We start from the raw sequence: 26,781 nt of genomic DNA, 5'->3' as shown, positions 1-26,781 counted from the left end.
AAGTGTACATAGAACTTCTTTTCATTCCCTCTTTTTGTTGGCTGTCAGAATATTGTTTTCTGGTTCCAGCGATTACAGTAATGTATTATTGAATAATGTTTGATGACTATTGGGCAGAACAAACATGTTTAAAATGCATATTTCATTTTGTATTTGAAAAATAAGTCTCAATAAATATACATTTAAAATGGAATAAAAAGGTGCATTTGGAAAATGGAATAAAAAGTGCATTTGGAAAATGGACCATAAAAACATTTTCCCAGATTTCTTCTTAAAGTGTGGATATGATGTGATTGTGATACAGCACTGCAAAACATAATGGCCCCCCACTGATTTATAAATTTCCCTCAGCTGAGGGATTTCACAGAACATAAACATCAGGGCAGAGATGATGCATTTGTTTTCAAAGAAGGAAATAGTTATATAGTTACATTGCCATCATGTTCCCTTCAAATTAATTTACATCTTGTTTAGTGAATGGTAGAATAAAACTGAAATACCTAACTCTCCAATCAAAAATATGAATATATTTGTTTAGAAAAATAAATGAGCCACATATGTAGAACATAAACAAAGAGGAACTCTGGATACAGTGTCTGTTTATTGTGTGCCAGTCCAGAATTATGCTTCTATGATTGTGACTTTTAATTTAAAACAATAATAGGCTGGAGACTTGATTAAATTTGAACATTTGAAAAAGGTTGAAAGGATTTTTCTTCCTAGTGTGCTCATGCTCTGAATCATAATTGTAACATGCTGCATGGACCTCAATGCTTTTAGTTCATTCAACCTAATCTTATTTTTTAATGTAGTTTGCCAACATTTATAGACCTCTAAAACATTTAGCAGATGGCTTTATAGATTTCTCATAGTAATATGAGCAGGCTGACTCAATGAAGATTTTGGCTTTGAACTGTTATTGTAGCTTTTTAATGTGCTTTGCAATACATTTTTTTAATATCCAATTTATTTAATTTAGGCTCTGTTTCCTATTCAGTGATCTAGACTTTATTTTAAAAATTACATTGGCAATGAACTAATTACTGTATAAGAAAGCAAATTAATCAACTTTTTTTTATCTAGGAGAACAGAAACAAACATCTATATAAAGCAGATAAATCCTGATGTGTTATCTTATTTCTCCATATTTTTTCTTAAGTAAATAGGATTTAAAACAATGCCTTTGATATAATACAGTTTTTCTTAAAAAACAGTACATGCATATTCTAGAATACTTGGAAAATAATTATAATCATGTATGCTTCCACCCTATTATTATAACCATTTTGTTTATTTTTCTTTCCCTTATTTGTTAAAGGGATATTACTATTTTTTACCACTCTCATTAATCAATGAAGAAGGTATTTTTTTAATTTAGTTGTAATAATGTTTTTCACTAATTTTATAATTGACATTATTCATATTGTTATATAACCTTTATTAGTATCACTTTTTAATGGCTGCATTATATTTTCTTAAGGCAGAAAGTGTAGATTTTAAACATTCCTTTACTGACAGAAATGTGGGTTGTTTCTAAATATGGATGGATCTGTCACATACTATATTTTGCTAATTTCTCGCATATAGTATGGAGAAAAAGGTTACAGATTTTTTGGAAAAAAATGGTGATGGGTTTTATTTAGATCTGTCTAGCTGAGATATTTGTGAGAAACTCAAGTGCATCCATCCGGGAGATAATCTAAATATGTAGAGGACTCATATTTAGGCCGGCAATGACATTGCATTAGGTGGTTTCACATGAGAAGAAATAAGGAAGAAAACCTCTAGGTTTACAGCACTCAGTCACAGTGCTCATGGCCTCAAAATCATATTCTCTTTTTCTTCATCTTGCCAATTTTCCCATCAAATTTGACTCATTCATATGGTCACAGTGCTCACGGCCTCAAAATCATGTTCTCTTTTTCTTCTTCTTGCCAATTTTCCCATCAAATTTGACTCATTCATATGGTCAAATGAAAGCGATTCAACTAAACTAATATGTGCAAAGATTAAATGACTGATAACCTCACACTGCCATTTTAGTATTAGAAAAATGGAGGCTTAAGAAATTTCTGGATACATGGAGGGGATGATTCAAACTACATAAACTATTTTTCATTTGCCTTCTTGTAATATCTCTCATATTAAAAGGATAAATCAGACATCTACCTACCATCAGACCAATTTATAACACTATGATAGGCATATTGCAACTATTTGTTTATAACCTTTCCACTAGACTGGAAGAGAACATGAATCCTGTAAAGACAGGGTCCATATCAAGATCTCTGACTTCCCTGCCTGCATTCTTTTCTTCCTTCCTAAGTCTTTTCAATGTGTCCGGCCCTGCCCAGGGCTCTGAGAATTCAGTGGTGACAGATGAGTTTTCTCCTTTCCTAGAGTAAATATTCCAGTGGGGAAGAGAGATGAAATAGAGAACTAATGAATGCATGAACAAGATATTCAGATACTGGTAGAGACTATGAAGGAAATAAATAAGGTCATGTGAAGAGGAGTGATTGGCTCTGTGCTGGGCAGGAAGGGCATCATTGAGGAAGTAATGTTTGAGCACATACGTGTAATTTGAAGCCATGACCTGAGGGAGACCACTTAGAGAAAGAGCAAGTAGGGTTGATATGGAATGGCAAGTTTAGAAAATTACTCTTACATTTTCTAATGAAGGAAACAGAAAAAAAAAGGTGGGTATTGGAAGGAGATATAAACCTAAGAAGCAGTTATTACATCTATCTATCATCTGTCGATCGATTGATCGATCTATCATCTATCATCAACATCTATCTATCGTCTATCATCTGTGTATCATCTATCTATTATCTATCATCCTCTATCTCTTTATTTGTGGTAGGAGATATCAGAGCATTTGAAGTGCTAATAGAGATGATCCAGTAGAGAGAGAAAAAAGGCTGATGCAGGATATTGAGGTTGTAATTGTAGATGAAATGTCCTTAGAAAGATTCGAGGGACTGTATCAGGGCACTGCTGGAGTGGCTGTCCTCGTGTAGGAGCTTGGCCACCTCATGTGTCATCAACTCAGGAGGGAAACAGAGAAAATATGATCTTGGCAGTTTTATGGTTGAAAAATAAAGGGTTTCGGTCTGAAGGCTTCTATTTTTTTCAGTGATGTGTAGGCAAGATAATCAGCAGGAATTCAGAGAAAGAGAAGTGCGCAGAGTTGTGGGTTTTAAGAGAAGAAAAAAGAAGGTATAAAAATAATCATTTTTGAGAGTGGAAGAAAAAAGTTGCTCTAGAAAGGAGGAGGAGGACTTGGAAATACTAAGTGCCCATTTGGTATTTGTGGTCAAGAATTTTAGGGTGTGGCAAAATCAGTATGATACTGTATTTTTACCTAGCTTCACTGTACTTTTGTTACCCACAGATTGTATTTTTACTCAGCCTCACTGTACTTTTGTTACAGAAATTTCCTCAGTATTCAGTAAAACTTTTATGTAAAAATGTGATTTATCATTAACAATAGCAATATGATACAGTTGATAGATGGCAGTATATACACATGCATGTAATAATACCTATCCAGCCACTGACAATGCTTAGTACCCATAAATAATGCTCTTTTTATTCTGCTTGGCCCACAGCTCCTGTTATTACAGGATTATTATCCTGCTGTCCAACTGGTATCTGAATACCATAAGTTTGGAACCAACGTTATTTTATCATAGACTGTTGAAGGATGAAGGGGGCATAGAAATTATGAAATTTGATGGTTCTTCTTGATTACCATAACTACCTAGGGGATCTTAAAAACAAATATTTCAAGACTATAGAATTAGAGACTTAAACTAATCAATATTCTTTCCCTATTGCCAAATGAATCCTGCATTAGTGGAGGCATATTTGTTTGTAAATTTGATAATTTCCTATATCCCTAAATCAGGCCATGAAGTGATGTTATAATAAGAAATTGGTTTAAAAAGAAAAGACCCAATTATTATAAAATGTCTCACCCAAAATAACTGAGATACTAACATAATAGGAAATGCTTACAGTCAAGAGCACACTGCACAGTCCCAATATTCTGTGCTACCCCTCAGATTCTTAGACTTCTACATGCAGGAATTTGTCTAAATTCTTGGACTGTGATGTGGTGTTGTATGGTGGCCAGCTGCAACCCAGATGGCCAGTGTGTGGTGAGCCTCTGAATTTTTTCCCATTCTTATGAAATGTGTATGATGTTTTTCAGTATACTTCTGCTCTGACGTATGACGCTGTTCAAGTGATGACTGAAGCTTTCCGCAACCTACGGAAGCAGAGAATTGAAATCTCTCGAAGGGGGAATGCAGGAGATTGTCTGGCAAACCCAGCAGTCCCCTGGGGACAAGGTGTAGAAATAGAAAGGGCCCTCAAACAGGTTAGTCACTCAAAATGATTGTGAATATGACTTAACAATGGACACTATTTTTTTTCCCATTATGTTAGTCTCCTTGCTATGTTTAATGTAAAGTGAATATTATTTCCTAACTGCACAAAGGTAGGTTGAAGGGTGAAAAGAATTTTTAAAAATGTAGTTTCTTTGGGGCACCTGGGTGGCTCAGTCGTTAAACGTCTGCCTTCGGCTCAGGTCATGATCCCAGGGTCCTGGGATAGAGCCCTGCATCGGGCTCCCTGCTCAGCGGGAAGCCGGCTTCTCCCTCTCCCCCTCCCCCTGCTTGTGTTTCCTCTCTAGCCGTGCCTCTCTCTATCAAATAAATAAATAAATAAATAAATCTTTTTTAAAAAATGTAGTTTCCTTAACTTGACCTGGGTGAGAGTAATCTGTACAGTTTAGTTTTGGTTGCAGTAAATTGATAACCGTGTGGCTTTCCCATTTCCTCATTAGGTTCAGGTTGAAGGTCTCTCAGGAAATATAAAGTTTGACCAGAATGGAAAAAGAATAAACTATACAATTAACATCATGGAACTCAAAACGAATGGGCCCCGGAAGGTAAATCATTAGTGATCTAAAGGCAGTTTTCTCTGCGAGGAGGTGAGTTTGCTAACCCATCACCTCTTCTTCCAGAGAGTCCTGGAAATGTATATTCACATAGGTAGAGTTTATCTACTTCCAGAAACAGATGTATTTTTAAATATTTTTTCTAAACCTAATCTATTCATTTCTGGTAAGTAATATTGAAATGTAATCTTCAAATGACTGTGAATAGAACTGTTTTTGTTTTTCTTTGTTTTTTGATCGAGGTATAAGAACTTTAATGAGAAGAAAAAGAAACTATCACGGACAGTTTATGGTTCAGAAGACAAAGCATAGTTGGTGCACATATACATTGTTTTAATTCAATACCTTGCTTTTAACTGTTATGGATAAAATTCCATTGCTTGGATTTATTCCTATTTCTATATGATCACTCCGAAACAAATTAACCTGGAAAAATATGAGAAGTGAACATGAAGAGATAAGCCGTTTTTAAGAATTGCTTTTGTTTCGTTGTTTTTATAATCTCTATTTCTATTAGTCACAAAAACAAAAGACATATCTTTGTTTAGAAGAGACCTAGTTAATGTAGATAAAATTTTTGATTCATACATGGGTTTGAAATAATTCAATGCTTGGCTAATAGAAAGATCATTTATCCATGTGCCTATTTCTGTAACCTTTTTCAGATCGGATACTGGAGTGAAGTGGACAAAATGGTTGTTACCCTTACTGAGCTCCCTTCTGGAAACGATACCTCTGGGCTTGAGAATAAGACTGTTGTTGTCACTACAATTTTGGTAATTAGCTACTGATGTCTATGCTTTCCTGCAGTTTTTCTTATGAAAAATATCTGCCAACTAGAATTGCTGTTTGTATTTTTGGATAATAACTAATGTAGTGTTGCTTTGGCACTGTTTTAATCGTGTATAGCATATTTACTCTGTCAAAAGGACCACACAAGCATGAGCTAAAGCACTCAAAATATCTCCTATCCTCTTCAATACTGAAATTTAGCTTGACAGAAAATTCGTACACTGTTGCGTCCACAAATGTGAACAACTGGGGAAGGTCTGGAAGAGCATTCCTTATATTTACTCGTGTGCTTTACCTTTCACTTCCCATGTGATTCTGGGTACCATCTGTCTTTGCATTTATTAATAATGTTGGCAACGTCTCTTTATAAGATGAACTCCTTAAAGATAAGGATAACTTCCCTTCTTTTTAGCCCCGAATCTCAACACAATTGTTGGCACATAGCCAGCGCTGAATGAATGAGACAAAATTGAACCAAATCTTGATCATCTACGCTCTGGAGAAGTGGAAGGTAGATGTAGATCATCGTGACAAGCTGTTGGTGAAATGAGATGGAGAAAATAGGGTTCACTAATAGTGATTTTGCAACAAAAAAATTGTATTTTATTTTACTAAGCAGTGATGCAGTAAAATTGTGGGATTCATTATTCTAACAATATTGAGAAGAAAAATATAGATAGGTTAATAAGGGATTTGGGTAAAAACATTGGTTGGCTTTTGGAAATATCTTAATAAGTGTAAGCTCTGACACGTGAGGGCTTTTGCCTTCATCATGCCATTGAGAGGGACTATCTCACCAAACTCTCAAATATGCTTGATGACACTTTCCAGTAGAGAATTTTGTGCTATGTTGAAACAGGTGGAAGCTACTCTCCCTCCTTGTAATATTGTTCTGGGATATTATATCTTATAGATGAAGTGAGACATGAAATCTGAGAGGGTAGCATTAGCACATCACCATGGCAATGACTCTTTAGTCTGTCCATTACTGACTATGAACCTGATTTCCACATGAACCTTATCTTTGAAGCAGCAATACATAGGCTTTTGGGTGAATGCTGATTCTTGAGTTTGGCATAACCTTAACCTAGAATAGGAGTATGGTGGGTCCGGAGTTGAATAAAACAGATGTCGAGCAGCATTATTTCTACCTAAGCTCTAGGAGTTAACAAACATGACAAGGGGACATGCCAACAGTGTGTGCTTTTGAGTTTCTTGTTTGCTTTGGTATGGCTAGATACAAGCTATATTAATGAAATAAATACTAGACATTTGAGGACCTTTTTTTCCCAAAAGTATTATGCTTAATTTTTTTTCCTGCTGATATTTTCCACCATTCATATTCTACAATTTCTCTGGCTAACAGGTAATAATTAAACCAGAAGACTTCATTCAGTGAGAGTAGTTAACATAGCCTAATGAAAGCACTGTCTTTCCATCTAGGAATCTCCATATGTTATGATGAAGAAAAATCATGAAATGCTTGAAGGCAATGAGCGTTATGAGGGCTACTGTGTTGACTTGGCTGCAGAAATCGCCAAACATTGTGGGTTCAAGTACAAGTTGACAATTGTTGGGGATGGCAAGTATGGGGCCAGGGATGCTGACACGAAAATTTGGAATGGGATGGTTGGAGAACTTGTATACGGGGTAAGTATAGCTCTTCTCCCAAATAAAGTCATTCAGCTTGAACTCTTGTTGACAGAATGCCCCCTTCCTGGCCAAGTACCTCTATCTGAGGTTGTTAGTTTCCCACATTACTGAAGAACATATCTTATTTCCTTGTGAACATCTGAAAATTAAAGATAAAATCAGAAGCAAACATGCACACTAAATGAGACAGACATTCTATCTGTCTTGAAGCATATGAACCATATGCATTGTTCAAAGGTGCCAAAGGCATAGATTCAGTGTAGAGAGGTAATTATCATAATCAAGTCAGATGGGTATACTGTGTATTTATAAAAATGAGGGATATTTGGGGAACAAATTGCTTTTTCGTTTATTCTTTACTGGAACCCTCCCAGGGAAATAATTACTGACATTTCCCTGATTTCCTTTTCTTCCCTTTTGATCCAGTAATGTAACCATGATTCCTTTCTGACCATGACTCCAGGTACTATTACTTTCATTTGTTTCCCTTACAGAAAGCTGACATTGCAATTGCTCCATTAACTATTACCCTTGTGAGAGAAGAGGTGATTGACTTCTCAAAGCCCTTTATGAGCCTCGGGATATCTATCATGATCAAGAAGCCTCAGAAGTCCAAACCAGGAGTGTTTTCATTTCTTGATCCTTTAGCCTATGAGATCTGGATGTGCATTGTTTTTGCCTACATTGGGGTCAGTGTAGTTTTATTCCTGGTCAGCAGATTTAGCCCCTACGAGTGGCACACTGAGGAGTTTGAAGATGGAAGAGAAACACAAAGTAGTGAATCAACTAATGAATTTGGGATTTTTAATAGTCTCTGGTTTTCCTTGGGTGCCTTTATGCAGCAAGGATGCGATATTTCGCCAAGGTTGGTTACTCACCTGCTTCAACTTTGTGCATTTTAGGTCTCAAGTGGATATTCATGGTGTTTATGAATTCACTATAAAGAAGTAAACAGCTGCCGACTACCTGTCTAAGCAGTTTAAGACTCTTCAGGACAGACTCTTACCATCGGCATAAGTCTGTGAAATACTCGAGCAGTGTTCTTTGAATGTTGGTCATGTATTTCCTGGTGAAATTATACACACCATGGAGAGGCTATAAAATGCATAAGGTTCCTATCATTCCATGCCTTCTTGGAGGGGTACCGTGTTTTTGCTGCATATTCTCATTTTACAGTCATCTGTGTGTTGATCCACAGACCTGTATATGGGAAAGTGGGCAACATTACTTATTAACAACAAAAGCAACAACTTGTTTACAAAACTTCATTGGCACACATCCCATCTCTTTTATTTTCCCATTATTAGCTCATGCAGATGGTTTCAGAGAGATATTATAAAATTCTTCTAAAGTTTACGTCGCTGAATTAAAGGGAATGTACGATAAGATATTTTCCAAGTATTTAGAAATACATGGTTGAGTAATAATGATGACTGATTCACTGCAGCTTGTGCTATATTCAGTAGTAATACACACACATAATGGAATACATTTCTGCACCTCTAGTCTCATTTTGATATATTAGGTACTGCACTAGAATGCCTAAATATAATGAATATCTCACAAAATACATTTTGCCTTTTTTCATGTTACATACATGAATAAGAAGGTTAGCCATATCTGGCTCTTTGGAAGAATAAAACATGCTTTTTCTAGTGTGATTCTTTCACATTTAAAGCCTAAATTAAGGTCTACTGGCACATTTTAGTCTAGGTTTGATTACTGTCCTTTGATCTATGGGATATCAATAACTAGTAAAGGGGATGATTTTTCTAATACTATTTTATTATATTTGTTTCTGAGCACTTTGGAGATAACTGATTAATTTCAAAAAACTATATGAGAAACTCAAAAGTTTGTATCTTTTGCAGTCTTTTTTGATGACTCCACCCAGGGAGATAAATTAAATATATCACATATGCAGAAATTATTAATGACTTACTTCTCTGTTAGTAGGACACATTGTTATAAATTATTTGGACCTAAACAATCTTAATTCCCAAAATTCCCTGTGACTTCTTTATGGAACTGCACTGAATTAGCAATAATGCCAATGGTATTTGCATGGCATATATGTATAATAATTTTAATATATAGTGTAGAAAAATATAGAAATATAGAATAATGCTACATATAATAATATACATAAATATGATGACCTCCCACAAAATATATGATTCATAGTTTTATCTCTATAGTTTATCTGATTTAAGTTAAAGACATAAAGAGAAGTTTTTAATAATGAGGGAGAAAATACTAACCAAATGGGGATCTCAGAGAATATTCTGGTCCATAAGTGACAATAAAATTATTCATTTTTGGTAAGAAGGCTACTGAAGTATAATGCTACTTTAATCCTGAGATAAAATGCAATTATCCTAGGGTAACATAAACTGTGTTCTGCCTTTTGATTAAATAAGGAGGAGCATATGAGGTTCATTATAAAGTAGGATATATTGATCTGGGTTCCTGTAGATGGATCCTTAGATTTGTTTGCCTTACTCTTCATGCATCATGGCTCTGAAGTTACTGGTTTTGGAGTCCAGTGCTTGTCAAGGAACAGAAAACATATTTATAGGGGCTGGAGCACTGAGCACATTTATCAATATCTGTGTTACTCCAGGGTCCACCATGACAAACAGACAACTTCTAATTTTCAACAGGCCCGTTTAGTAAAATATGGCCTTTTTTTGTGCTCTTGATCTCATTCATGAGTCATGACTTCCTACAATTTGACATATAATAATTTGTATTTCCTGGTAAGATAAATAGATTTTTTAAAATTTAATTTTATTATGTTATGTTGGTCACCATACAATAGATTTAAGATAGTATATTTTTCCTTGTTATCAACTGATTTAGTTTTTGCTACAGAATATATATGAGCAAAATTTGCTTTGCTAAAAAAATTTAAGTGTACATATCTTTCATTCTATATGTGCACTTAAATATTGAACATAATGCATAATATTGGTAAATTTAATGATTTTTTAAAACAAACCAAACTATCTTTTTTTACAATGCAGTTATGGTTACTCCAGTTTAGAAAAGAACAGAGAAGCATAGTATCTAATAATAATGATGATGATGATGCAGAAATGCACAGATCACTTTGAGATACTCTTTAAATATTTTGAAAGATATTTATCACCTCTTTTCAAGTAAAACATGGTATGGAACTATATTATTAATATTAATAGAACATTTAAATTTTAATCAGGATCGATTTATTGAACTGAATTGGTCATTTTCCTGAAATCAAGTTTAGAATATGTTAACTATACTTTTCTGAAGCCTGGAACCACAGAAATTGTGAGAGCAAAATGCTGTTAAGTTGACTTTTATTTTCCTGCTTGCCTTCTCTTTTTTTCCAATATCTCAAAAGGATTCCAATAAATAAAAATGCCATTCTTAAAACAATTATTTAATATAGATTTAAAAGAAATGGTAGAATAAAAAAATAAATGGTAGCATATCTGTGTTTATTTGCTCCTTTAGTGCAGATTCAGAGAGGTGAAGGTTTGTTTTTAAGTAGAGAAACCATTTTTGTCTGTCTCCATAAGACATAAATTGAATTTGCCCCTGCATAAAGTTTCTCAGGAACTCTTTCAGAAACATTAATGGATCCTTTGAAAACACTTGCAAATGGATGATAAGTTGCTCAGGAATTTTCAGTTTTGAATGATGTACAAGTTCAATAATTTTTTTGAGATATCTTGTGAAACTTTAAGTAAATTGGCATATTTAAGCTCATTAAATCTGTCTTAAGCACTGGAATAGAGAATAATTTATGTCTAACTTGTGTTTATTTTACAAATGGAACAGAACTAGTTATAAAAATAATTCTGAAATACATTGCCAATTACCATGCAGTTTATAGTGTCAAAGCAATTATTAAGAAGTCAGTTTTGTTTTAAGGGATTTGAGCTGCCCTCTTAAATATGGGGTACATGCCCTTTAATTATACTTTCCATTGTTATGGAATAGTGAACATTTTGAGAGTGGCTGTGTCGACACAAGAGGTTTCTTAAATTTAAAATGTATTTAATACCCTTCGCCTGAGAGAGAAGTTAACTTTTTTCCATCCTGTCATATTTACTTAATTCTTTGCATCTCTCAGAGACTGTGATAAAGGCTCTTATATTTTTTTTTCATTGCTTGCTCACTCTCGCTCTTTCTCTTTTAGCAATAGATGTTCGCAAAAATCTTTACTTTTAAATAAGCTTCCCCACTTTTTTTGACTGCTAGAATAGTTTATTCTACAAAGGTGTATTTCTTACTGTTAAATGTCAGGAGGTCTGTTTTAAGCCATAAATTACCAAATATTTGTAATTTAAGTTTTTAGAAATGTTACCTCTTCACTGTAGCAAGTTTAATTGTTAGACATAGCAAAGTTATTAACCCAAAATGTTATTGTATTGGATTGTTAATATTATTTAAATCCCTTTATTTTTTAAATCCCTTTACGCATAGAATCTCGCCAAATCTTTCAAAATTATATGCTATGTATCTATTTCCATATCTACGTATCTATATTTATCTCTCTAGTAAAGTAAAGTAAATTATTAGAGGTCTGTTAAGCTTTTAAAAGTATTTTACATATGAATTTATGGTCAAAGAAATATTATTATTTTATTATATTGCAAATTAGGAATTTGTATCTTGGCTAACGTTTAAATGTCTAATTTTGTTTTCCTTAAGTTGTCTTTTTTCTTAAGCAGGAGGCACAGAGGAACAGGGTGATAACAGTCCATGCCAGGAAGCCTCAGATTTTTGTTCATTAAGAATTATATTTTGTGTCATCCCTTTGTTTGTTGTATCATTTTTTCCCCCATTTTCTATCCTGTGCTGCACCTAAAACCTATGTTTTTTGCACACACAAAAACCCAGTGAAATTTTGGACCTTTTTGAGAGTTTTGGAACTTCATTGGCTGAATTAAAGGGAGGGTTTCTTCAGTTTAGAACTTCATTTATGGTGCACATTCTTTTATTTTTAATGTTTGATTTTGTTTGTCAACATTATTGTGAGTTTTACAAGTGATGTTAAATTCTCTTGTTCATGTTTACTCATGTCATGAGTGGATAGTAGGATGGGCATTGGCTGGATTATTTGCACATTTCTTGAAATTGCTTCATTATGAGATTTCATACCATAGACGATTTAGGCATTATAATTATGAAAGAATACGAGGAATCTGAAGTTTTGGCCTCTGGGTAGCTCATTAAATCTAGCTAATCTGTACTCCTTACCCAGAATGCTTAATAATTTCTAGTTTTATTAACTAGCAGATATATTAAAAAGTATAAAGTTAAATATTCCCATATAAGTCAATATTTGCATAATATTGCTAACTTGTTTTTTTTTTAATTAGGTCATTCATTTCACTTTACAAATCCATTTCATACTTGTTATTAGATCCCTCTCTGGGCGCATTGTTGGAGGTGTGTGGTGGTTCTTTACCCTGATCATAATCTCCTCCTACACGGCTAACTTAGCTGCCTTCCTGACCGTAGAGAGGATGGTGTCTCCCATCGAAAGTGCTGAGGATCTTTCTAAGCAAACAGAAATTGCTTATGGAACATTAGACTCTGGATCCACTAAAGAATTTTTCAGGGTAAGAGATTCTGCTTTGTTAACTTCTGATTTTGATCTTAAAATTTAACCATTTTAAACTTTGTCCTCCCCCCCTCCCTCCTGTGCTCTACACAAAGGTACTATGTGATAGTAAGCGCCATCTCTGTCTCTAACTCTGTTTCTGTCCTTGGCCTTGTCTCTATACCCCTCCCTTCCCCATCCCTGTCCTTAGTTCCATCTTGTCTGTTTTGTCATCCCTAACTCCTTAGGAGAGAAACACAACATTACAATAGAATTATAGTTTTATAAAGATTGATTGTCCTTTTGGAACAAAATTGAAGCAAAGTATAGTTAAGTTTAGATTGTTATTATCTTTGAAACAAAAGTTTTTTTTAATTTAAATAATCATGACTGTCATATATTTTACACAGTTTACTATTGAAAACTTAAAAATAATTAAAAAAAGAACTTTCAAATCAGATATGTTAATTCTGTGTCAGGAGACAGATGATATAAATGTGTGAAAATCCTGAGTTTTTTTCAAACCCTCCAAGAAAAGGCTAACAAAGGTCTAAATGGGTAGCATAATTATAGTGTGTCTATTAAATATATTTTACTTTTCAAAAAAATTGTGACCCTGTGGTATTTGTTTATAGGACAAGCCCAATAACCTGACGTCAGTATAATTTTTTTCATTATACTATTTTCTCTAAATAAGAACTCATTCTATTGAAATGTTTAATATAGCTGATAAACTTAGGTTTTAGGCCAGTATATATAATACATGATGATATCTGATAATCCAACTAAATCTTTGAATGCATCTGAATTTGCTTGAATGAAATCTAGGCCACTCCAAAATTAGGATTAGGACCCGTTGAAATAGTAGAGTGTAGTTTGAAGACTGTCTCATCTACATTGCCTCTGGTATTTTTTTCCAACTAACTTCAGTTGAGCTGAAATATGACAGGAGAACAAGGGGGGCGGGCAGACCACAGCTGATAATAGATAATAATCTGGATATGTGAAGGGAGGGCAGGACCTTGATGCTTTCTTTAAGCACTGCAATTTAAGTGCAGAAGTGTGGTCAATCTATCAGCAGCTACTGTGACTTTAATGCAGTTCTATGTATGAATGTTATAATACAGATTTGTTACTAATAACAATTTGCTTTCATTTATGAACATGTATGTAATATGTATATAAACACTTTTTCTGTAGCACAGTGTTCTAGCTTGATCATAACAATGGATCTATTAAAATAAGTTAGAATATTTCATGGTTCTTAATTAGAAGTGTATCTTGAAGCAGTTTTTATTTTTTGTATCCCAGTAGGACTTGCATTTATTTTATTTATATATTTTATTCATATTCTTCCTCTTGAAGTGAATGAAATATGTGAATGAATAAGGTACTTGCTGTATCATGGTTTACTTAGTGCTACTTAATGTTGATTAAAATAATCTTAATTGTTTCCGATACTGCCTTACAGATTAGTAAACATATGTTGAGAGTTACTGTCATTAGCTTGTTTGCACAATAGTAATACCAAGTACTCTCAACAACTGTACATTCACATTTCCAGAGCTTGGCAGGACACCTTAACTCAGTCAATCATAGAAACATATGTGTAATAATCAAGATGCCAAGATTTTGTGATCGGTATACTCAAGTTCCCTAGTGGACAAGATAAGAAGGCTAGATGACTCTGGGAAAAGAATGCTGTTACTCTTGTGTTTCAGTGCACTAACTCCATGAAGACCATGGTTCCAATATGCAGTATATTCGTGTATATGTATATCCACTTGACAACATAATTTGTGGTGTGCCATTTGCCAATATAAGATTGTGGAGCTTACCCTTTCTAGAGTAATCGGGAAGTGATATTGAGTAATTAGGCAAACTGGTAATTTTTATTGGCGTAGCTTTCCCAAGCAGTTTCTTATGCATTATCTCTTTGCTTATTTATTTATTTAAAGTATAATTAACATACAGTGTTACATTAGTTTCAGGTGTACAATAAAATGATTCAACAAGTCTACACACTACTCAGCGCTCAGTACTCTTTGGTTATTTATTAAAGTATAAATAACATACAATGTTATATTAGTTTCAGGTTACAATAAAATGATTCGACAATACCACACCTTAATCAGTACATTAAGTGTACTTTCAATCCCCTTTATGTACTTTACCGATCTCTGCCCCACCCCCACAACCACCAGCTTGTTCTCTGTATTTAAGAGTCTGGGTTTGTTTGTTTGTTTGCTCGTTTGTTTTGTTTCTCAAATTCCACATATAAGTGAATTCATATAGTATTTGTCTTTCTCTGTCTGACTTATTCCACTTAGCATTATTCCCTCTCAGGCCATCTATGTGGTTGTAAATGGCATGATACCATGGTGTGTATATAACACATCTTCGTTATCCCGTTATCTTTTTGAATACCACAGTACTTATGCCTGATAATCAAGGCAATGATTTTTGTTTGCAGACCATGCATTATTAAGCTAAAGCTCAGATAACTGACCAAATTCAGGAAGCTAGGAAGTGTGTTGAGGCCTTTTACCCCTATAGGGTTCTTTTGATATCCCATTTTTACTTGCAGATAAAAGTCTCTGGATTTATTTTGCTGTGCCCATGCTCAGTTTCAGTTACACCCATGTTTGCCTGTGTGACATTAGAGAATTATAATGGTAGAAACTCACGCTTCCCTTCAACATACCTTCAAAAGGAACTGTTGGTGAATCAACACTGGTTAGGTTTCAGTGCATATAGCATTGTAGTCAGCTTCTCCACATCTAGAGAAAGAAGAGCATGGCCTCAAAAGTACTTAGGAGCCACACTATTTACTCTATTAATATTGATTCCCAGTAAAGGGAAGCTACTAACATCACCACATCAACAGCACACATCACCAGAGTGAATAGGAGCTCATCATGCTAATTTTTCCATTGACATATATGACATGGTTATAATTTGAGAAATTATGTATACGAAAGGTTTGTTTCTAAAAGTTGGATTCAATAAAAAGGTGCTGCTTAATCATGAGTAACTTGGAATAATTTTGATAACCGTATTAATGTTTGATAATTGGATGCCGTGATGATAATAAGTGAGGACAACCTTATTCTTGCTTTTGACTCCCAGAAATATTTTCTCGGATACTGTGGTTTTCCAGCTGTATTCATCATGCCTCATACCTTTTCACATAAAGTTTACTGCAATAGCATATGGAGATTGAATAAGAGCTTCCCTTTCGAAAAAAAGAATTTCTCTTTAGACTGTTATTTAAAATGTAATGGATAAGGTGAAGCTAACTCATAAACATCATAAAAGCAAAATATAATTGATTTTCACTAGCATTCTTTCCCTTAAATCCTTGGGTATATTATAGTTTGTCTATTAGCTGTAGTCTGATTGAATTTCTAAGCTTCTGGTGGAAAATGTTACATGGGAAATTCTCCTTGCTTCTATTCCTAAAATTGACATTCACTACACATCTTGGGTCGTCCTCTCTCAACTGTCCTTTAGCTCTAGGCATGCCTGGGGCTTCTGTAGGTGGATTCAGGACAGAGTGAAAGCAAGCAGACTCATGGTGCCCAGTCTGTCAGGAAAGGGAATATAGATGCAGTGGGCTGAAGTTAGACTGAAGACATGTATTGTACTCTTTGTTCCCTGGCCATCTGTTGTGCTTACTTCCAGACCTAAGGAAGCTAATTCCATGTGGAAGAAAAATATTTACAATTTTTACCATTTGCCAATATTTATAGTTCTAAAGGTTATCTTATGTTTCCTAATATAGCTCAATTTGGCTTCATTGGAAACTTTTTCCTATTACACTGCTTATGACTAGGGATTTTATTATTTATATTACTAAAAATTTTCTACTGTCTGAGAGTTTATCAAGCCAGCTTTTTGTTTTTATCACAGCAAGAGCTTTGGATTTAGTCATTGGAGAAATTGATTTGGGAAGTCAAGTCATTGTTTAAATTTTAAAGATATGTAACTAGCTAAAGAATGAAAAATAACTTGTTGTCTTTTGTCCGAACATAACAAATGTTTCCTAAAAGTATATCTTTGTTGGGATAAAAGCACATTATTTAAAATTATAAGATGAATATTCCATCCTTCATAGGGACTTATCTGTTTTGTCCTAAGATAATATGAGTTACCCAATTTAAGTCTAAAGTATTTTTCAGATTTCAGGTAAATAATTTAATAAACTATGTTATAATAATATTGCTTTAGTAAAGTCAGTAAGTGTGCATTATTTTCAGAATTCCAATTTCAGCTGTAAATTTTCTAAAATAAAATCAGGTATAACCAGTAAAACAAACGTGAATGAAATATTTACATTGTTCTGCTAGAGAGAGACAATAAATGGAGGACAATCTTGTAACCAAGTTGTATGAAGAAAAAGACCCTGCATCTTTTTTTTTTCCCAGGGTTTTGTGCTATGAAACTCATGTACATCCTTCTACAGAGTGAATGATAAAGTCTGACTCATTTTGGAGCACTGATCATCTCTAATTATAGTCCCACTATAGCATACCTATAATTAAGAAAGAATTAGGCTTTCTATTATAAACCACTATTTTTAGACTTTCACATTTTGATAATTTCTTCTCTCAATAAAAGAGGACAGGTGTTGAATTAGATAAGTCTGAATAGAAAATGATTTTAGAGGACCTATATACATAAGGTTCCAATACAAACCTAGGTTTGGGGGATAGGAAATGGATGTATAAATAGACCTGTCATTGACCAGTCAATCCCTGGAACACAATTATTACTTGCAGATAAGAAGTATTTCTTCATGCCTATGCTAAATCCCTCAGACTGCAATCTGTTTATTTCCTCTGGTTTTCTCTGGAAGGATGAGGGATGGGGTGTATTATCTGAATAAGTGGTTTACTTAATTATTCTCATTCTGGAAGAAAAAGATTTTAGGACATTGTCAAAATAAAAGTATTTTCCTTCTCATTTAATGAAGTTAATTATTGCATTCTCAGAAGAGATAATTAGTCTGATAATCCATGAAATTATACTGTTGTTACCTAGCATCATAGAGATTTTTCTTCTTAAATTTCTTGGGGGAGCCTGACTATTGCTTAACCATCTGCATAGCTGACAGCTCTGCATGTTTAGGGCTTCTCTAGATGATCCATAACAAGTTGCAATCATTTCTTCTCTGGCTGTCAGGTTTTTTTTTTTTTCTCTGATATTTAAATTTTTCTCACCATTGCACAAAATGTCTGGGAACAGTACTGAATTCTCAAATACTTTAAGAATGCATTTAGTCTAAGCTGCTGAGAAAGCTTGTGTTCTTTCATTTCAGCTAAATGTAGCTGGTTTAACAGTGTAAGAAAGGTCAAAATGTCCAATGTTTCCTTTAAAGATTCGTGGCCAATTTAAAGACTTTGTGTGTAGTCAGTAGTTCCTAAATTTGTAGGAATATAAATAAATATATGAATGACCATATTGAACCATGTTTTCTGTGCTCAAAGTGCTATGGAAGGAAAAAAAAAGAGTGTGTCTATTTGCTGAATTATGATTATGCAAAGTTGTAGCTTCCTCTAGAGTAACCATTATATTTTGGACACCCTCCTCCTTCCAGAGCAATGCTCGGCAAATTTAGTGTGCACTCCATCTGATCACTTCATGTAGAGACCACCCTTGTGATGCAGAGGGGAAATGAGAGCTCGCATTATCCACTGGATGAATAATTTGCCTCTAATCAGAGTACAGAGGCTTTCTTTATTGTCCATATTAAAGAAAAAATACTCCTTTCACACTACCATCAAATCTTGAGGACAGTTATTCTAGCAGAAAAGGTTCAAACAGTGGAAAAATTTTAAAATTAATCTCTCATCTCAAAACATTCCCCAAATTCCTGTTTAGATGCCTTAGAGAAAATGAATATCAGTGTAAACCTGTAGAGGTACCTTAGATGACATCATGTTCAACTCACTTTTATGTTTGTGTTTAAGTAAAAGAATCGTTGTTTAGTAAAAGAGCTAGTGTGGTATTCATACTAGTTGCCATAGTAATTAATGTGGTCTCAGAGTTTTATGGAGAAGAGAACTGGAGTTGTGCAATCATTTAAATATACTGGAATCAAAATCTGAACTAAATATAAACATTGCTAATAAAATTTTAAGAGTTCTTTATTCGACTTTTGATATTTGAAGGAAAACTTGATAATCAAGTAATGTACAATTCATGTTTCCAGCATATAATATTGCTCCAGATCATAGTGAGTGATTACCAAAAACAAATTGCAAGTTAAGGTGGCTGCTTATTTTCACAGGGAAATGACAGTTTAGAAATAAAATGGTAATTGGAAAAATCAAATGTTGCCACAGTCCCAAAAAATGATATTTAAGATTTCATTTTAAGAAACAGAGAAAGGGTCAAGAGAGTGATGTCAGTAAGATGGTGAAATAGGAAGCCCCAGACCCTCTTTTTCCCACCAGAGACACTTTCTCAACAACACAACACTGACCAGTTTTCTCTGTGAGAAATCCGGAAACAAGTCAAGGGGCTCCTGCAAAAAGAATGCATATAAAACCAGCTATGTCAAGCTCTGTAGGAAAATTTAGGGCATTCCCCATAATCTTCCTTGGAACAGTGCACTATAGTTGGGAGAAAGTGACTGCTCTTGGCTTCCCCCAGGGGGAGAGAAAGTGAAGATTGGACTGTATGTCCATGTTCTGATTTTTTAGAGGAACTGCTTTCTGTGTTGCTTGATTCTAAACACTAACAAAAAGAGCACTAGGTTGGGGATTGCTGAGAACAAAGGCAAAGGTTTGGACTAGCACACATTCACTCATCATAGACCCTCCCCTCCAGTTCAGTGTGGAAAAAGTGGGAAAGGATCTTCAACTCCCAGCTTCCCTTTCAGGAGGAGAAAAGTTGGAGTGTAGGTGCAATGCTTTGGCTTTATTTGGGGAGAGCGACTGCCCAAGGGACTGGTTTCTTCTCGTCTTATAGCACTGATGGGACCTGGCAGATACGAGATGCCTTGGGGCTGCTGAGAACCAAAGAGAACTGGATGGCTTGCTGCTGCTTCAGAGGACTTGTGGTGTAGCAAACAGAAGCCAAAACATCTTGGCAGCCACTCCCTTGGAGAAGGGAAGAGTGGAACATGCATCCAATGCTCTAGCCTTTTGTTGAAGTACCCAGAGGACTGGTCTTTGTCTTCCCTGACTTGGAGTGCTAATGGGACCTAGCATACTCTACAAGCCTGGGGCCACAAAGAACAAAAGAGATCTGGGGGGTTGGTTATGCCAGATCCAGAGAACCAGCAGTACTGCATACAGATACCAAGAAGAACAAGGGATTATGAACTCCTGAAAAAAGATACTCACAAGTCCCTCTAATTGAAAATTTACACATACAAGTCCAAAGAATACACATCCACAGAAAAGGTTTGAGACGCCTTTAGAATATTTAACCAGGCTGATTGGTGAAGATCTTTCCCTTTACAAAGCTAATCCATACAGACTGGAAGAGGTAGCTATTTTTAAAAACGCATTATCCCAAAGCAAAGTTATAAGGCACATGAAAAACACAAAGAAATATGGTCCAATCAAAGGAAAAAATTAATGTCCAGAAAGTGACACTAAAAAAAAAAAAGAAAAAAGGGAGTATGTGAATTACCTGACAAAGAATACCAAATAACTGTCACAAAGATGCTCAAAGAGCTCAGAAAAATGATACATGAACAAATTGAGAATTTCAACAAAGAGAAAATATTTAAAAATATATTTTGGAAATGAAGGATACAGTATCTGAATAGAAAAATTCACTATAGGGATTCAACATCATACTTGACTAAGCAAAAGAAAAAAATCAGCAAATTTAAGACAAGTCATTTGAAATTATACAATTGGGAACAAAAAGAAAAAAAAAAGAAGGAAAAAGAGTGAAGAAAGCCTAAGGGGCTTTCAAAAGGACTAATATACACATTATGGGAGTCACAAAAGGAGAAGAAAGAGAAAGGGGCAGAAAGCTTATTTAAGACAATTATGGCCCCAAACTTCCCAAATCTGGGGAAGGAAATAAGTTCATGAAACACAAGGAATTCTGAGGAGGACCTAAAAAGTCTATACTGAAAAATATAATAATCAAATTGTCAAATGTCAAAGAAAAATATTTTTGAAAACCAGGAGAAATGTGACTTGTCACATACATGTGAGTATTCATAAGACTACTAGCAGGTTTATCAGCAGAAACCTTGTAGGTCAGAGAGAGTGAGATGATATATTTGAAGAGCTGCAAAAAGAAAGAAAACTACCAACCAAGAACACTATATCTAACAAAACTGTCCTTCAAAAGTCAAAGAGAAATAAAGACTTTCTCAGATAAACAAAAGTTAAGAGAGATAATCAACACTAAAAAGCCTTACAAGAAATGTCAAAGGGAATCCTTTTAGTTCAAATGGAAAGATATTAGTACAGAGCTTATTAATAAAATTACATATATTGATCAATCCAGAGTATCATACTACTATAACAGTGTTGCCTAAGTCTCTTTAATTCTGGTATAGAGGTTAAAATATAAAAGTATAAAAAATAACTATATAGAGTATGTTAACTGATACACAATGTAAAAAGATTAATTTGACATCAATAATATAAATTATGAGTGGGGAAGTAAAAGAGTAGAGTTTTTGTATGCAACTGAAGTGAAATTCTTAAGCCTAAAATCATTTTTTATGGTTATATTTTATGTAACTCCCCTGGTAACTACAAAGAAACTAACCTATAGAAGTTACACGAAGAAGTAAGAAAGTAATCAGTGTGTCACTACAAAAAAACAAACAAACAAACAAAACATTCAAATACTAAGAAAGACAATGAGAGGAAAAGATGAATAAAAAAGCTACAAGATGGACTGAAAACAATTCACAAAATGGTAGGAGCAATCTATCAGTAACTTTAAATGTAAATGGATTAAACTCTCCAACCAAAAGATATAGAGTAGGATACCAAAAGGAGCATGAGGTTATGAGCTCACTGGAGAATTCTACCAAATATTTAAAGGAGAATTAATGATAATCCTTTTCAAATTCTTCCAAAACATAGAAAAGAAGGGAACAGTTCTGAACTCATTTTATGAGGCCAGCATTACCCTGATACCAAGCCAGAAAAAGACCTTGTCAGATAAGAAAACTAGAGACCAATAACCCTGAAAAATATAGATGCAAAAATTCTCAGCAAAATACCAGTAAGCCAAGCTCAACAGCACAATAAAAGGATCATAGATGGCCATGACCAAGGGGGAGTTATTCCTGAGATACAAGGATATTTCAACCTATAAAAATTAATCAATGTGATACGCCACAATTACAAAATGAAGAATAAAAATCTCATGAGCATCACAGTAGATCCAGAAAATGTACTTTACAAAATTGAGCACCCTTCTATGATAAAAATAATAAACTAGGAAGAGAAATAAATTACCTCAACATAATGAAGTCCACATTTGAAGCCCACAGCTGACATCATACTCAATGATGAAAATGAAAGCTTCCTCACTTATTGGAGGAACTGAAAGCTTGCCCACTTATTGCCACTTTTATTTGGCATAGTATAAGAAATCCTAGCTCCAATTAGGCAAGAAAAAGAAATAAAAGACATCCAAATTGGAAAAGAAGTAAAATTCTCTGTACAGAGGTCACATGTTCTAAAATGTAGAAAACTCAAAGGATTCCACCAATCCAACCCCCCCAAAAAACTGTTAGAACTAATAATTTCAGTAAAGTTGCAAGATGCAAAATATTCAAAAACCAGTTGCATTTCTATACACTAACAATGAACAATCTGAAATGGGATTTACAATGCCATTGAAAAGAATAAAATACTTAAGAATGAACTAAACCAAGGAGGCAAAAGAATTGTTCACTGAAAACTCCAAGATTGCTGCAAGAAGCTAAAGAAGACAAAAATAAATGGGAAGAATTCCTTGTTCATGGACAGAAAGATTTAATATTGTTAAAATGTCTATACTACCCCACAATCTACAGATTCACTGGAATCCCTACCAAAACCCCACTGTTGTCTTTTGCAGAAATAGAAAAAAAAATCCTAAAATTCTTATAGAATCATAAAGATTAAGAAATAGCTAAAAAAAATCTAGAAAAATGGAAACAAGCCTTACACTCCCTGACTTCAAAACATATTAGAAAGGTATGGTACTGGCCTCAAGATGGATTTAGAGACCAATGGAACAGAATAAAGAACCCAGAATTAAACCCATGCATATATGGTTAAGTGATCTTTGACAGGTTTCCAAGACTGCATAGTGGGGAAAGGACAGTCTCCTAGGGAAATGGTGTTGGAATAACTGGATACCTACATGCAAAGAAATGAAATAAGACTCATACCATACACAAAAATCAACTTAAATTTGATTAAAGATTGAGAAGTAAGATCTGAAACTATACAGCTTTTATAAGAAAATATAGGAGATAAGTTTCATGACTTTGATCTCGGCAAAGATTTGTTGTATATGACACCAAAAGCACAGGCAACAAAATGAAATGTAGACAAGTGGACTATATCAAATTAAAAAGCTTTTGTACTGCAAAAGAAACAATAACATGAAAAGGCATCTATGGAATTGGGAGAAATATTGCAAACCATGTATCTGATAAATGGTTATTATCTGAAATATATAAGGGACTTTTACACTCAATAGCAAAAAACCTACTAACCTCATTAAAAAACTAACAAAGGAGACAGACATTTCTCCTTAGAAGAATGGTCAGTGGTGTATGAAAAAATACTCAACGCCACTAACCGTCAGGGTAATACAAATCAAAACCACAATGAAGTACTGCCTCACACCAGTTAGGAGGGCCATTAGAAATAAATAAATAAATAAAAATAAAAACATGTAGAAATTGAAACACTTGTGTATTGTTGGTGGGAATGCAAAATGATGCAGCCCCTATAGAACTACCACATGATCTAGCAATCCCACTTTTGGGCATTTATCCAAATAAATTGAAATCAGAATCCCAAAGAGATATTTTCACTACCATGTTCATTACAGCATTATTCACAATAGCCAAGAAATGGAAACAACCTAAATGTCCATTAATGGATATTTGGATAAAGAAAGTATATTACTCAGTGGAATACTATTCAGTCTAAAAAAAAAAAGGGAATCCTGTCATACTGCAATATTTATGAACGTTGAGGATATTATGCTAACTGAAATAGGCTGGTTACAGAAGGACAAATACTATATGATTCCACTTAGGTTAGGTATCTGAAGCAGTCAAACTCATTGAAGCAGAAAGTAGAAATGTTATCATGGCTGGAGGGAAGGGGAAATTGAAAGTTGCTGTTCAGTGGGTATAGTTTCAGTCTTGCATGACTGCATATTATTGTACAGAAGGTTTTTAGAACTTTTTTGTCTTGCATGACAAAAAAGTTCTAAAAACCTTCTGTACAATAATATGCATATAGTTAATATCATACTGTGTACTTACAAATTTGTTAAAGATAGATTTCATTTCATGTATTATCTTTTACCACAATAAAAAAACACCTGACCCAGATAACACCCAGAAAAAACAAAAAAATGAGGAAAGAACCTATCTTATTAGGAGGTGTTTTGTAATATTAAAAAATTTAAATTTATAAGATCTCTATCAAATCTTATATGGTTGATGTTGCTTCTTACAAAATAGTGGCTAGAATTAAAAAATGCAGATTGGTATTAAAATAAAACAAAATTAGAGGCAAACATGAATATTTATAATTTTTCAATATTAAATATACCAATCATGAGGTGGATATACACATAAACGCACAGAAATTTTAATGTGGTTAGTATAATATAGTGTATATTTAATATATATAATAAAGTACATTTTAAGGTGGCTAGTATATTCACAGAGACATGAAGTTACTTATATATAGTCATTGTCCTGTATTTTTCACTCCAACTAACTTTCTTGCTAGTTCTTTATTCTTGACATGGCAAAATAAGGGGACCTTATGCTAAATTCTTTTATATGTAAAGTAATACCTTAATGATGAAATAACCTTGAACTTTTTTATCTGAAAAGGTTTGTATCACTGTCTTTAAAATGTTTATTGCAGGATACAATAAATTTTCCATATTGGGTTAGTAGTATGATAGTGGAAGGTAAGAAACGTAGAAAATACTGTAGACTTTGATTTACTAAAGGGATTTATACTTATAAGCCAAGGGGTCCAACATGTCTACATGTTAATGATATTTTCATGGACACTCTGTGACTTTTGCTACCCTTTCTCCTTTGCTACCATTTTCTTGTTTTACTTCCCCTGAGTACGAAGGTTTTTTGTTTGTTTATTTAAAAATCAAATTCAGTAATTTTTTTATTAAGTTTTAAATTTTAATTCCAGTGTAGTTAATTTACAATGTTATATTAGTTTCAGGTGTATGGTATAGTGATTCAATAAAACTGTACATTACTTGGTGCTCACCATAAGTATATTCTTTCATCCTCATCTCCTTTTTCACCCATCCCTCCACTCACTTCCCCTCTGGTAAACATCAGGTTGTTCTTTATAGTTAAGAGTCTGTTTCTTGGATTCTCTGTCTTTTTCCTCTGCTCATTTGTTTTGTTGCTTAAATTCCACATAAGAATATACCATATATATATATATATATATATATATATATATATATATATATATACCATACCACACCTTCTTTTTCATTCATGTATCAGTGGACACTTGGGGTGCTTCCATATCTTGGCTATTGTAAATAATGCTACTATAAACATAGGGGTGCATGTATCCCTTTGAATTAGTGTTTTTGTATTTTGAAGGTAAATACCCAGTAGTATGGTTACTGGATCATAGTGTAGTTGTATTTTTAATTTTTTGAGGAACCTCCATACAGTTTTCCAGAGTGGCTGTACCAGTTTGCATTCCCACCAACAGTGCAAGAGGGTTCTCCTTTCTCTGCATCCTTGCCAACACCTGCTGTTCCTTGTGTTGTTGATTTTAGCCATTCTGACAGGTGTGAGGTGATCTCTTTGTTTGCATTTCCCTGATGATGAGTGACATTGAGCATCTCTTCATATGTCTGTTAGCCATCTGTATGTCTTCTTTGGAGAAATGTCTGTTCATGTCTTCTGCCCATTTTTTTAATTATTGAGAGTATGAAAAATAAAAAGAAACCCACAAAAGCAGTAAAAATAAGTGTTTCTATAAAATTGGCCAAGTGATTCATAATATAAAATGATTTAAATATGATACCATATACCCAAAACATTGGGCAGGGAGAGGAGTAAAGAATGGGTTCACACTTAAGCAACCATCATTTTTTTTTTCTAAAATCAAATTTTCTTAAATAAAATTAATAAAAGAAATTTAGTCCTTGTACTGGGACTTCCTTATTTTCTTTGTGTAACTTCAGAGTACCAAAACACCAATCTAAAGCCTGAAAGTGGGACATGTAATATTTGCTTATTTGCTGAAGTAATAGTATGTTGTTAAAGAATACAGTGCATTGATATGGTAGTATTTCCGGAAATAACTGTGCTTCATTACAGTGAACAGTTTGTTTATTCATAACAAAATAGAATCTCACAGTCTTAAATTAGAATAATTAACCAACAAAAAACAATTTTGCCCATAATGGCATACATCTTTTAATTGCTTAAAAAATGTTATACTTAAAATTTCCAATTTCTGTGGATACCATATTGAGGTTGGATAAAGAAGCTTAATTAAAACGTTTTAGAAGAAAACTCTCACATAAAAGATAAAGTTCC

General features: G+C 33.9%; 1 protein-coding gene across 3 annotated transcripts in view; it reads left to right on the top strand.

The window, feature by feature from the left end:
- Nucleotides 1-26,781, top strand: part of GRIA2 (glutamate ionotropic receptor AMPA type subunit 2) — a 145,952-nt gene that overhangs the window by 102,001 nt on the left and 17,170 nt on the right. For all 3 annotated transcript variants that reach the window (XM_028104431.2, XM_028104432.1, XM_028104430.2), the window contains exons 7-12: nucleotides 4,220-4,387; nucleotides 4,856-4,960; nucleotides 5,635-5,745; nucleotides 7,205-7,411; nucleotides 7,909-8,279; nucleotides 12,831-13,029. In XM_028104431.2, the coding sequence (XP_027960232.2) occupies nucleotides 4,220-4,387; nucleotides 4,856-4,960; nucleotides 5,635-5,745; nucleotides 7,205-7,411; nucleotides 7,909-8,279; nucleotides 12,831-13,029 (1,161 nt within the window). The remainder of the gene's footprint in view (nucleotides 1-4,219; nucleotides 4,388-4,855; nucleotides 4,961-5,634; nucleotides 5,746-7,204; nucleotides 7,412-7,908; nucleotides 8,280-12,830; nucleotides 13,030-26,781) is intronic.

Source organism: Eumetopias jubatus, unplaced genomic scaffold (assembly GCF_037043125.1).
Source record: "Eumetopias jubatus isolate StellerSeaLion01/CBP00866 unplaced genomic scaffold, mEumJub1_p1.0 scaffold_2, whole genome shotgun sequence".
Classification (NCBI taxonomy): Eukaryota; Metazoa; Chordata; class Mammalia; order Carnivora; family Otariidae; genus Eumetopias; species Eumetopias jubatus.
This window is presented reverse-complemented; position numbering and strand designations above follow the sequence as displayed.